Here is a 12,794-nt window from a genome sequence, read left to right as displayed (position 1 = left end):
GCAGCTATACTTACGGAGCTATAAGGGATATACCAACATGACCTGCTCTGCCAGCAAAGGCTCAGAAGGGTGGGAAGGGAAAGAGGAGGACAGAGGGCCCTACAGATATTGTAGGCTCCACCGTAGGTTACTCCAGTGAAGTTTCATACCTTTCTAGCTCTTCTGTCCTGCACAGTTGCTGACACCTTTTACACTATTAAAAATAACCAAATATTTTAAGGTGTCTCTTCATTTCCTGGGAGGATTGGAAACATCAGAGCAGCTCCGTCCCACAGCTTCACCCCAGGCACCATTGGGGTGCCTTCTCTGGCAGATGGGACTCTGGTTGCAGGAAACGGTGTCCCAGCAAAGCATGAAAGATAGGGAGAGCAGGCTGGGACAGGAATATAATCTCAAATAGGGATTAGTACTCGTGTTCACATTTGGACCTCCCACTCAGCCTAAGCTCTGAGATATTTGAGAGGGATGTCACAACAGGGTGGGGGGACTGTGCTTTGGGAGAGCTTCAGAGATTTTCCACCACCACACCCAGCACATCCGTGGATGTGAATTTCTTTGCACAGCCATGTGCTACGTACTAAAACTCACCTTCCACTTCAAGCTGTTAGGGAAAGTGTGGAGAATGGATATAGGTGAAGGATGAACCAGCCAAAGCTATTGCACCGAGCATTTAGCTGTCCATCGTGAGTGCTAACATGATGAATACAAAACAAGAGGACAAAAAATGGCTCTGGAGACACACTGTGTGAGTTCAGGTGAGGCTCAGAGTCTTTTGCGGAGGACCTTTTAACGGACCAAGGACCCAATGACATAAGCTTACAGACTTTGAGGCAAGACACCATTGATCACATGCTCTTGCTCCCTGTTACTCCTGTTACAGTTACTCCTGTCCTGAGCCAGTGGATTCAGCTAATGCATCCGCCAGAAAAGTCTGAGTCCAGTTGGTCCATGTTTATAATGCCTGGGGGTTGCTCAGGCACCTGACCCCTTCCTTCGAGAGTGAGGAAGGCACAAATTAACCCCCTCCCTTCCCCAAATCTATGCTTTCATGAGTGACAAGGAAAACAGATGCACCCTAGAGCTGATGCTGGCTGTTTGTTTGGAAAGCAAAGGAAGGATGAGTTCGGGGCAGGAACACTTGGTGCAAAGTCTGAACCGGGGATGCTCCTTTTGTGTCTGTGCAAGCTTGAATTAATAGGAATAAATGCAATTAGAAACACAGTACCTTAGGTCAGATCTCAGCAAGAAGTCATCCAGGAAACCCTATTTCCCTCAGGCCCCTGAGCTCAGACACACATTGGGCCATTGAAGCTTAGCAAGTTACTACCCATCAGCAGAAGATGACCCTGTGCAGTGTCCTTAGTGTGATGCCAGTGCAGAAGAAAACCAATAGTGGAAGTCTCCATTGCAGAGACAAGGACAATAATTGCTTCTCAGCTGCTATATGTGGAAGAAGAGCTCATTTCTTTCTGAAACCTTGACATGTAAATGCAGTGTGGGCCAAGATGTGCCCTGTGTTCTTCTGAATAGATCCCCAGAGCAGTGGGAGGTGAGTGGCAGTTTGCATTTCAGCTGGCAAGGAGAAGCAAAAGCTGTTGCAACTTTATGCAGCCACCATGTGCCTACACTTTAATGACTATATTATGTTCATTCTGTAAAGCAAGGATAATAACTGTCACGGAGGGGCAAGAGTGGGCTGCTCCTCAAGGGAAGGAGCTAAGGTGACAGCAAAGCAGGCAGGAGGATATCCTCTCTGACAGGACGCAGTCCCGTGGTATGCGAGCAAGAGCTGAGAGGTTCATGGCTGTTTCCAGTGATTCCCACACTAGTCTGCAGTGATGAGGCAGGTCCAAGGTGAAGCCAGAAAGTCAAGTCAGCAAGGCAAGGTGAGAATCAGCCAGGTACAAGGCTGGGCACGGGCTTATCTGCAAGGCAAGGACCTAAGCATAAATGCAGCTCTGAGCAAAGGAGGAGAAGCTCCAGTGAAGGCTCCACACAGGTCCTTCTCATGCCTTATCTGTTTTTCCGGCAGTCTGATCCCAGGTTGCATGGCTGTCCCACACCAGGGTGGGCCTTGAGCGCAGGCAAGCAGACCCCTGGCAGGTTGGAAGGGGTCGCAGAGCCTGTGGGTGCACTGAGAGCCCTGGCATTAATACCTCCTTGCAGTGGGCTGGGAGCCCCACAGTGCTGACATTTGCCAAGAGCCATATTACTTTTGGCAGGAGCCCAGATTCATGTCCTATTGAAGTCACAATGAAACCAGTACTGTGGTTTGGGCTCTGCTCTGCTTGGTGTGTACATACGCACTCTTTTCTCCAAGGACTGCAGGGTGCAAGGAAGAAAGAGATTGCCCAGTCTGGGATTAGAAGCAGCGTAGAGGGGCCCAGGGTCACCCAGGGGGTTTCTTACCCATTGGCCATCCAGGAGGAGGGTTATTTAGTTGCCACATCAACAGAGTGGACCATGGCTTAGGGACAGGAGCTGAGGGTTATGGGAAGATGCTCAGGGGGATAAGCGGGATGAAGAAGAGATGGGGTAAGGGTAAATGGGAGGCTTTCCCTTGCTTTTTGTAAAGAACCTACATGGGGGCTGTGGATCTGCAGTGATTACTTGCATGGGAAGAACTTCCCACAAATCCCAAAAGGCATACCCTTCCTACTGCCATGCCTGGGCCTCCTTCCCCAGCCAGCACACACCTTCTCGATGGGAAGCAGATATATTTCTTTTTGTTTTCATGGAGTGATCCAGTGCTCAGCCCCAGGACTGGGCCTCATGTCACCTCCTCAGACAGCAGCTTTCTGTGCCAGGGCTGGATCTGAGAGTCCTCGCCCCACAGGCAGCAGCATCTTCAGATGCTGGCCCTCCTTTTCCTTCTGTGAGACCAAATACACAAAAGCAGAAGAGAGAGAATAAAACAAGCAGGAGAGAGCGAACCTTGCTGAGGCCCTCAGGGGTCCCAGAGGCTGGTAAATGTCTTGTAGAGGCACCAGTGATGTTACCAAGAGCTGCTGCCTGTACTGGAAAAGTCAACTCATGACTCATCCAAGCAGAGATGATGTTGTGCATTTGTGCCCTTGCATCTTGTCTCAGCAGTGACATATCCAAAGAGACCAGGAGCATTTACACCCATCCTGAGAGGTGACTCAGCTGTCCCTTCTCCTTCCACCCACAGCCACCCCCTCACCCACTTTGATGCATCTCACTGGTGGCAGCTGACAGGAGCTAATGGGAGAGGAGCAGCTCTGCCCAGCCACTGAGGAAGACCAGGGGCTGCAGCTCTGAGCCTGCCACTCTGTGAGTGATGGTCTGAGGGTACGGATGTCTCCAGGCTGGGCTTATGGAGAGGACAGACTGATAGGCCAGGTTTCCTGAAGTCCTTTTGGACACTGAGTTCAGAGACTTGGCTCTTATCTGGATGCCTGAGCTGAGCTCTTCTGAGGAACCTTCAACACGGGATGGAAAGACGAGACACATTGGTCCATCCAGGCCCTTTCTGATCTGTTTCAATGTGTTTTCTTCCTTTAATTCAGCAGACTGGGCCTGGCAGCATCCATGTCTCAGCCAGTATATCACACTCAGCGTGTCCCTTACAGCTCTACTCAAAGCCAAACTGAAGACCTGTGCTCCTGACTGGTCCTGATGTCCTGTCTGCTTCTGCTCAGCCCCAGCAGCCCTCGCCATCCTGAACATGAAGCTGCAGCACATGTGGATGCTGCTCTGCAGCATCATTTGCTGGAACTGCTTGGTTCTGTGGCCCTATCCATGCCCCCACACAGTGAAATGCCTGGTTTTAGAAAGTCAGAGACCAGCAATTGAAACTTGAGGGCAGATTTTGCCTTTTCTTATGCGCCATTCATGCTGCACCAGCAGAGCAAAGATAGCAGATTCCCCCTAGTGCAAAGTCCTTACCCAGGCATGAGTAAGCCATACTCAAGTCCCAAATTGCCAGGAGGCATTGCAACTAACTCTTCTTCCTCCATAGAGCTGCACAGATGGCATTGCTCCTCACATGCAACACTGTGACCTTCTGACCAGCTGAGCAAGCTCTTGAAAAAGAGACAATGCCAGGCTGTCCACCACAGAGATTGCAGACAAGCTAGTGGAGGGAGAAACCAGGAGCCCAGGGATCTGTACCTGTGGGCACAACAGGAGAAGGGAGTTATCCCCAGAGACCTGCCAGATGTCTTTGTCACGAGCAGGGTGGTGGGACAAAGCTGTGTCTAACACCAGCCTGGATTAGACCCAGCCAAGCTGCTGGAAGGACAGAGAGGGGTGACACAGAAGAGATGCTGTCTCTGGCCTTCTCCCAGGTGGGAAGGCATGACAAGAAGGTATTTCCCTGACTGCTCCAGAGGAGCTTTGATTCCTGTCTGAGCCATGTCTAGTGGTCTTCATAGCCAGCAGCACACTCAGAGAGATGTGACCACCACAACAGCATTTTTTGACTTCCCAGCCCAAATGATTCAGTGTCCTTGTACAGGTGAGTCTACTGGAGAGACTCTGGCCAGCTTATGAAGTACAGGTTGTGACCTGGATAGCTACAAGATGTCTAAATAACCTGAGTTCCTCACCTCTCTCCACATGACTAGGAGCCCCTAAAGATGCTTCTTCAAGAAGCCTTGGCAAGAGGTGGTGCCATGGGGTAAAGGGGACAAGGTGGTACCCCACGTGTGCACTGACACTGTCATGACTGGGGTGAAGGCATCCTTGAAGGAATCCTTCCAGGCAAGCCTGGAAGGGGAACCAGGGCTTATAAGGGTGTGGGGGACAGACACTGGCTGCTCCAGCCTATGAAACTCATTTCATCCTTCCTCTTCCCTTTCCCTGGGGAGCTGGAAAGGAAGGAAACCCTCTCATCTAAGCTAAGGCAAAGCCAGCCAAGGCATTCCCAGCCTAGCAGAAAGACAAGCTCTGCTCTCATCACTTGGGAGATGCCAGAAGATGCCAAACTGGAGCTGTGCTGGTGCTGGAGTCCTGCTCCAGAGAGGGGACCGTCAGGCTTGCCAGGGTTTCCTGGGCCATCCACCATGCTCCCCTTCTCCTGCCTGTTGGAGCCATCATGCTGGCTCAGGGACCTCAGCACCAGCAGAGGAGATAGCAGGACCCACTGCCCGAGCACAGTGTGCTGAGCATCGCAAAGATGCAGTTCCTACCAGCTCTATTAGCTTTCTTGGGCAAAGTGAAACCAATGTGACTCATAAAGCTGTGGGATATGGAAGCAAAGACTAAAATTACCTAACAGGTTTCAGTTCTGTGATGCTGTGTATAATAAACAAGGTTTTTTGTGTTAACAGCCTGCCTTATCCTTGGGGAATTGCAGGGTTTGGATTTGTTTGCATTGCATTTTGGGGGTTTGGGTGGGGTTTTTGGTAAGATTTATTTCTTTTGGCACACAGAAGACATGATTAAAGTATTGGCTAAATCTGCAGTCTGTTTTGCCTCTTGCTGATGGAAAATCCCTAGCACATTGAGACGTTGTTATTGGTTTAATCTGGACTCTGTCAACATTTCCTTTGGAGCAGCCTGCTATTCCATCCATGTGGGCATGAGCTAGCAACACTGGCACTCACTGCTGCGCTCTGCTCTGCGGGGCAGCTCTGCCCCAGCACTGATGGTGGGATTCCCACTGGAGGGGCTTGTGCCCCAGAGCAACCAGATGCAGAGAGGCCACCATGCAGTCCAAGTGACAGGGACATGCCCTGACAGAGCACAGCCGTATGGAAAGGCACTGTCAGCTCCAGATCCCTTAGGATGCTCTTACCTGGGGACCTGCTACCTCCCCTCTTAGGCACTCTGCAAGGAGGCACGGGGACACCCCTGTGCTAATACTGACCACTGTCTTCAGCAGTGACTTCAGAAGACATTGCTGGCTTCTTAACCCTATGATTAGCACTTATGCAGGACTTTGCATGCCAAGCACTATTGGGTGCCAAATGGCAAAGACATGGAAGTCATTAAACCCGAATTAGAGCATTATTTTTGCACATGCAGTTTCCAGCCACCTGATCCAAGAGAGGATGTGGGTGCCAGAGCTTCCTGGTCCCCTCTCAGCAGTCGCTGGCATAAAAGCACATCACATCTGTGAGTGACTGCAAGCTTCCCTGGTCCTACACAACTGATGAGACACAGCAAAGCACAGGCCCTGTCCTGCCTCTCTGCTCCTACTCAGCCCATCTCCCACCACCTCGTCTTCTCCAGCATGTCCACCATGAGGTGTTTCTCATATGTTTTTTAATCACCCACCCCAAGGACAGGAAACACCACAAACTATGAGACCTTAGAGTTTGCAGGCCTGCCAGTCCTGCTCCTCCTCCTGAGAGCACCTGGGGGGTGGGTTAGAGGAGGGAGAGCATCAGGGGGCCAAGAGAAGAGATGGTGCACCCAGACCCCCTTCAGTGCTCCATGAAGCAAAGTGCCACATACAGAAGACATTTGATGTTCCACAACCCCTCTGTAAATGATACCATTGAGGCTTGGTGAGGACAGAAGGTTGTTATCAGTGAACGAATATATCAAAAGAGTTCAGGGCTCTGAGCATTAAAGGATATTAACCCAGGGAGGCAGTTTCTTGTCTTTCCAAAGATTTTTCAGCCTGGCCCAGAAGTGAAATATTATGTCAAGAGCCAGAAATGGAAGGGTTGGATATCTTGCTGCAGCAGCAGGAGCTGCTCTGTACTCCTGCAATACCAGGGAACTCCAAAGACCAGTCTGACTTTTCAGGATCTTGTTTCTGTTCCACTTCAACCACCCTGCTGTGACACAGCCTGAGACATGTCTCTGCAAAGGTCCCAGGTGGGGAAAATATCTACGAACCAAGCTTCCAACAGACATTTATTTGTTTGGGTTGAAATCAATGTACATGAAACAGCGTCGCTCCCGTGTGCTGCGCACCTTTGCCATCAATTAAAATACAGGCCAAATAGCATCATATGACAAGGACAGCAGCCTGTCTCCTTCTCCATGACCAGCCACACAAACACAGCCAGTAAACACAGAACAAAACAGGCCAGGACCTTGCCCATCTCCCCCCAGCCACCCTCCTGCCTGCCCAAGCTCTGCTCAGCAGCTGAAGTCTGGGTCTTGGGGCCTTGCGGGGTGGAGGTAGGGATGAATTAGGGGAACAAGTTTTGAATCAAGGGCTCTTCCTTACCTTTGGCTCCCTCTCGGTCCAACCAAACAAACTGGCTTAGTTAGTCACCCTTCCCAAGAAGACACTGGGGAAGGCAAGGACAGTGATGGGGCCTTCTGGGTCTTGAGCCTTTGGTCTGTGTGATCAAAGCAAACACCTGTATCGCACCATGTGTGTGACTGCAGAGTGACCAAACCAAGCAGCCACTGGACAGTTTCTGGAAGAGCAGGGAATGAGTGGCCCAATCTGTCCCATCAACTCCAGGATGGATGCTACGGATGATGGCCTGTCACCCCTGCTTGAACATCAGCCCCAGCTGTGTACTGCACCTCACTCCATTACACAGGGTTGGCAAAGCAGAGAGGAGCTCTCTGTGACTTAATTTGCCCCTGTGATCTCCAGGGTGCTCCCTCCAGCCCACACTGAAGTCTCCCCCAAGCAAGAAGAGCACCAAGAACTGGCAGGTGGGTTGTAGGATGCTGAAGGACATTAACAATAAGCAGCACAAAGAGTGCTGACACCTGACTGAGACCACTGAAGTCAACTCAGAGCTGACACAAACAAAAGCGAGGTCAAGTTTGCTAGAGGTGACCAGGTGTCGTGGGCCCATTCAGGCCTTGCTCCCTGGTCTGTGAGGGTGCAGAGGGACTGGTTTAGTCTGTGGACTTTTCTGGCTGCTGGTAAGATCCATATGGGGAGGAGATTGCTCAGGAAGGACAAGTGAGTGGAAACCCCCTTGCAAAGGTTAGAGAACAGGTTCCCACAGACTGGGTTTTCTGGCAGTGCTGATAAAGAAATGCAGGAGGAACTTGGACCTGCTTATGGCATTGCACTAGCAAGGATCCCACCTGCATTGTGTTTTATAAGAATGAATGTGCTATTAGGTGCAATGGAAAGAGCCAAATGGGTTGCAGCCATCTCACTGGCATGGGCATGTCAGACAGTGACCCATGCAGGAACACTATCAAGACGATACAGCAAGCTGCAGCAGGATTGAGCTGGAGGAATCAGCATTTTGGCCAGAGGGCAGCCAGAGCTCTTGGGCAGCCACCCAAATGGGAGGCCACCCCAGGACACCCGGTGAAGCCATAGCAGCCTACAGGGCAGGAGGGCAGGCAGGGCAGGAGATGTGAGAGGCCTTCGCACTCAGCGAGGAAGAGAGCCCTGTCCTGCCATGATGGGCATTAGCACCTCTGGCTGTGCCACCTCAGCACGAGTGGATGCTCAGAAGGGACAACAGGAACTGAGACACTGGGTGACCTCAAGGTGCATGAGTCTTTTGCACAGGACTTTATGTCCAGCTCATGGTGCCAAGCCCAGAGGCACTGGCTGGGGCACTAGAGGGCAGGACTGAATGCCCTCTTGGCAGTGAGAATGTCTCTCACCTGCTGTCTCCACCTTCACCTGCCACTTTTCCAGTCTCCTGTTTGGTTTTCATTTCCTTCTGCATGTTGCCCTGTTCTTCTGAATTTTTCTCCTTTTCTCTTTTGCTCTAATCACCTTTTTCTTGGAGCTGAAAACTGAAACCAGTAATAGTGAGGTGGGGAAAGCAACTCATCTGCCCATAGTTCAGCACACCAGGTCTGTGCTCAGGTGATAACTTCACAAAAATTAGCCCTTCATTCAGCTGGCTCTGGGGACTGCCCTTCACACTTTGCTTTTCACACACCCAGAGCCATAGAGCACCTTGCAATAAAAACAATGCAAACACAACAAAACCCAGACCAGAGACATTCCCCACCAAGAGTCCTCAGGAATCATCCCACAGAGACTCACAAGGTGATACAAGGCTAAGGATGAGACATCATCTATGGCCACAGCATGTCTTGGATGGTGGAGCACAATGTTCTCCAAACATGAGCTCCCAGTGCTTTTTTTATTACTCTGTCCAGGTGAAGGACTGCACCAGTCCTCTTTGTCATGGACTCGCTTGCCGCTGCCGCACACACCTCTTCCAAGCTGAGCTCGGGTGGAATTCAGTGTTTGTTGATGTCATGGAGGAGACGACCGTTGACATGGCACCAAGGACGTATGCCATCATTCAAGCTTGCACCAGCCTGCTTGGGAAGTCTCTTCGGTGGTGGTGCTGCAGTGGGAAGCATGAACAATGACGGGAAGTTGAAACTCTCGGAGGAGAGCAGCTTGTGGACTCTGGCTGGAGACCTGGGGAGGAAAGGCAAGAGACAGGAAAACATGGGATCCCCTGGATGCCTCCCTTCTCCAATGGCTAGACAGCCAACCTTGCTTCATAGAGCACCTAGTGCCAATAAGACTAACTCTTGGGTGTCAGACCACCTGCCACAATTGAAGTCTCCAGCAATATTAAGGATGAGATGTATCCTCCCACAGAGACTACAACCCACCAGACCTCCATTACCATCATCTTCCTCTTAGTGCTTGTCACACATGCTGTCAGTTGGGATCTAGCTCTCAGCTTTGGCCATGCTCATCACCTACTGGGTGAAACCCAGCCATGGAGGAAGGTGGGAGCTCAGTGGGTGGGTGGTTTCACTCCTTGCCAGCTGCCCTGTGACGAGCTGTAAGGTCTGGCCTCAGATTTGTGGTGCTGGAGCACAGAATTTCACTTCAACTGTATTAAAGCACATTCTTATGGACATAACTTCATCTCAGCTGTGACTTGCTTCACCTGTGTCCTCACCACACTCTGGCAGGAGTGAGTGCAGCTCACCAGCTATCACCAGTTCAGCCTTTCCTCCATCTCACACCAAGCTGTTTAGGCCTTCCTTAACTTGTCTGCACCCCACAAACACCAATTTTGGCAGCATGTGCTGTGGAGCAACATCATGCATAGCCATAAGAGTAGGGAGGCAGCTTGAGCCAGGCAGAGCTGGTCCAGTGGGGATCCAGCCACCCACCTCTGTGAGCCCGGTTGCTTCAGCCTTCTCCTGGGATAAGGTAGGGAAGTCCATACCAGGCTGCACTGGCAAGAAGCACCTCTCTATGGGTCTGCCACTCCCTGAGACTTCTACAAAGTGACAATGTTTAGAATGAGTTTATGTCCTGAACCACTGGCAAATGGATGGGGACTGTCTGGTTGCCCCTCAGCAGCCAGAGGATAGTCCTGTACAACTGACATCAGCCTGGCCCTTAGTAAACTCTGTTTTAAGAATAATGGGTGCATCACTTTTAGGTTGGGCACCTGTGGCTGTCAGCAGATGCCAGTGATTTAACTGCAACCTGCTGAAAAGGAGCAGGTGGGAGAAGCTCTTGAGAAGGTATGTGAGGACCCTCAAGGACAGAAAGGCCTGGTGGCTTCAAGTTTTCAGAGAAGATATTACGAGAAGACAAAGGCATTGGTGGTGTAACTCCATGAACACCAGGTGTGCACAGCAGTGGTATATTTGACAAACAACTCCCTCCTGTATGTGCTTACAAAGAGATGCTTTGGTACCTGCAGTGTGCCTGGCCCCTCTCCTCCCTGCCCTCCATCTCTTTTCCCCCTCCACCCAACTCCCTCCATCTCCTTGTCATCCTCCCAGCCATGACCACTGCCGTTTCCCTTCTAGCCCCTCTCTCAGGACTCAGCAGGACTCCAGCACTCTTCCCCGATGGCAGCCCCTCCAGAGCAGGGCTGCAGCCTGGTGGTCCCTCATGCCCCACGCCTGCAACATCGGGAGCTGTGCGTGTCCCAGGTGTTGACGCTCACCCACCCCACACAGGCACTTGGCTGTTTCGTCTCACCAAGGAAGCCCCTCTTGCCCAGCCCATCTTCCTGGGACGTGTACACTACCATGGTCATGTCCTGTGCAGAGGAGCTGGGCGCTGGCCTACATGATGGAGCAGGTGAAGCCACAGCACTCCTTGAGCAGGGTGAGGCCCGTTTTGGTCATGTATGGTGTGGAGGTTTGCTGTCCCCTGGAAGTCATTTTCTTCTCTTTGACAGGAGCTATGGAAAGAGGAATTGGTGTCTGCCTGGTGATAAGGGCACAGGCCCATCGCTTCTTCTTAGAGCTCCTTTCAGGGCTAGGATGCTGACCCTCCTCAGACCCACAGCTGGGCATGAGCTTCTGCATCCAGGGGGCACATCACCATGTGTGCTTCTTGGGTGTCCACAGGCAGGACACAGGCACAGGCACCAGGACCCTGGGCTGGAAATGCCTCCCACTGCACTGGGGAGGTGTTCCTCCAGCAACGATGGAGGCACGGGGGACGAGAGTGGCCTGCTGTCAGAGGCCATGAAGAGAGGGGGACTGGATGGATACCACAACTTGTGACCTTAGGTGATGGTGTGACGAAATGAAAGGAGCTGGTTGGAAAGCATCAGATGAAGTACATCAGCCATAAAAGGACACCTACCCATCCCCATTCTCACAGGACATGGTGGCTGGGAAATGCCAGGACGGAAATGGAAGCATAACATCTCTACCAATTTGGGATGTTTCCACAATGTGAGCCCAAGCACTAGCATCCCCCAGTTGCCATATCCCCACACCCTCCTCCAGCAACAGATGGCCTCCAGGTAAGCTAGCGCCATGCAAAGCAATGAAATCTTGGAGACAGAGTGCTTAGGAAAGGGGAGAAACTGCCAGTGAGGTTCAATGCAAGGAATAAAACTCATCAACCACCTACTTGCTTTCTGGAGGTAGCTTTTGGAGAGCTTACTTTGCAGGAACTCTGCCATTTCCTTGTCTTCTTCCCTTTCCCTGTGACAAAGAGATTGGTTACCACTCAGGAAAAGACCAGCAAGGCATCCAGGAGCATCTGGCAAGGCGTGATACAGATCAGAGGACAGACTGCACTATCCTCAGTGCAAGGAATAAATTGCACCCAGCTACCTGAGCCTCTCAAACTCCACATCATCCACCAGAAAATCCCGCGTTTCCACCAGCTTGTGTATCTGCTGTACCAGCTCCTCTTCCTTCTGCTTCTCCTCGTTGGACTTCTCATTCTCTGCAGCACAGGGAACACATTTAATACACCAACAGGGGCCATCCTGCTCATAAGCAGACATAAAAGCCAACCCAAAGTAAGCACCTGGATTCAGATACAGGCTGCTAAATAAGCAACAACCTCATCCCAAACCACCCTGGCCGGGAGGAGACAGGTCTGGTGTCATCAACTTTGAATTTTTAGCTTCTCCCCAAAATTTTCATAGGGCTGAGCACTGCAAGATGTAACTGTGAGCTTTGCAGAGCAGAGAAAGGGCCCCTCAACAAGGTGACCTCTCTGGTGGGAGACGACCATGGCTCCCCTGGGACCTTCATCCTGCACTGTTGAAGAGGATGGGTACCAGGTCTCAACGACCTCAGAATTGTCAGACTCAGATGTCATCCTTCAGCCAGGATGTGCTTAACCCACATTTCCCATGCCAGCACACCCAACCAGTCTCAGCTTGGTCCTGAGCTGGGTAGGGGTCCAGAGACCTCTGAGCCAGGTCCTCCATGTGGCTGAGAAACCAGCCGGGGATTCAGGTGTATATGGAATTATCAACAATGCCCGGATGCCTTGGGAACACCTCACACTGCCATTTATCCCATATATACAGAGACCTGAAAACCAATACAATCCACTGGTTTTGTAGCCTTATTCCCTTGCTGAACACTGTCCCAGTGATCTCACCCTCTACATCTGACCTTTCAAACCACTGTCAGCCCCATTCCCACCCCAGCAACAAGGATGACCACAAGTGTCTGCCAGGATATTT

General features: G+C 51.4%; 1 protein-coding gene across 1 annotated transcript in view; it reads right to left on the bottom strand.

Annotated features, from left to right (window-relative positions):
* Positions 1 to 6,818: 6,818 nt before the first annotated feature.
* The window catches only part of MFSD6L (major facilitator superfamily domain containing 6 like), a 31,511-nt gene continuing 25,535 nt past the window's right edge, over positions 6,819 to 12,794 (bottom strand). The window contains exons 4-7 of the mRNA XM_052808456.1: positions 11,926 to 12,040; positions 11,720 to 11,793; positions 10,881 to 11,036; positions 6,819 to 9,292 (exon numbers count right to left, since the gene is read on the bottom strand). Of these exons, the coding sequence (XP_052664416.1) occupies positions 10,918 to 11,036; positions 11,720 to 11,793; positions 11,926 to 12,040 (308 nt within the window). The 3' untranslated portion in view covers positions 6,819 to 9,292; positions 10,881 to 10,917. The remainder of the gene's footprint in view (positions 9,293 to 10,880; positions 11,037 to 11,719; positions 11,794 to 11,925; positions 12,041 to 12,794) is intronic.

The sequence above is a fragment of the Harpia harpyja genome, chromosome 14 (genome assembly GCF_026419915.1).
Source record: "Harpia harpyja isolate bHarHar1 chromosome 14, bHarHar1 primary haplotype, whole genome shotgun sequence".
Taxonomy (NCBI): domain Eukaryota; kingdom Metazoa; phylum Chordata; class Aves; order Accipitriformes; family Accipitridae; genus Harpia; species Harpia harpyja.
Note: the sequence above shows the minus strand (reverse complement) of the source record. Positions and strands in the feature narration are given on the sequence as shown.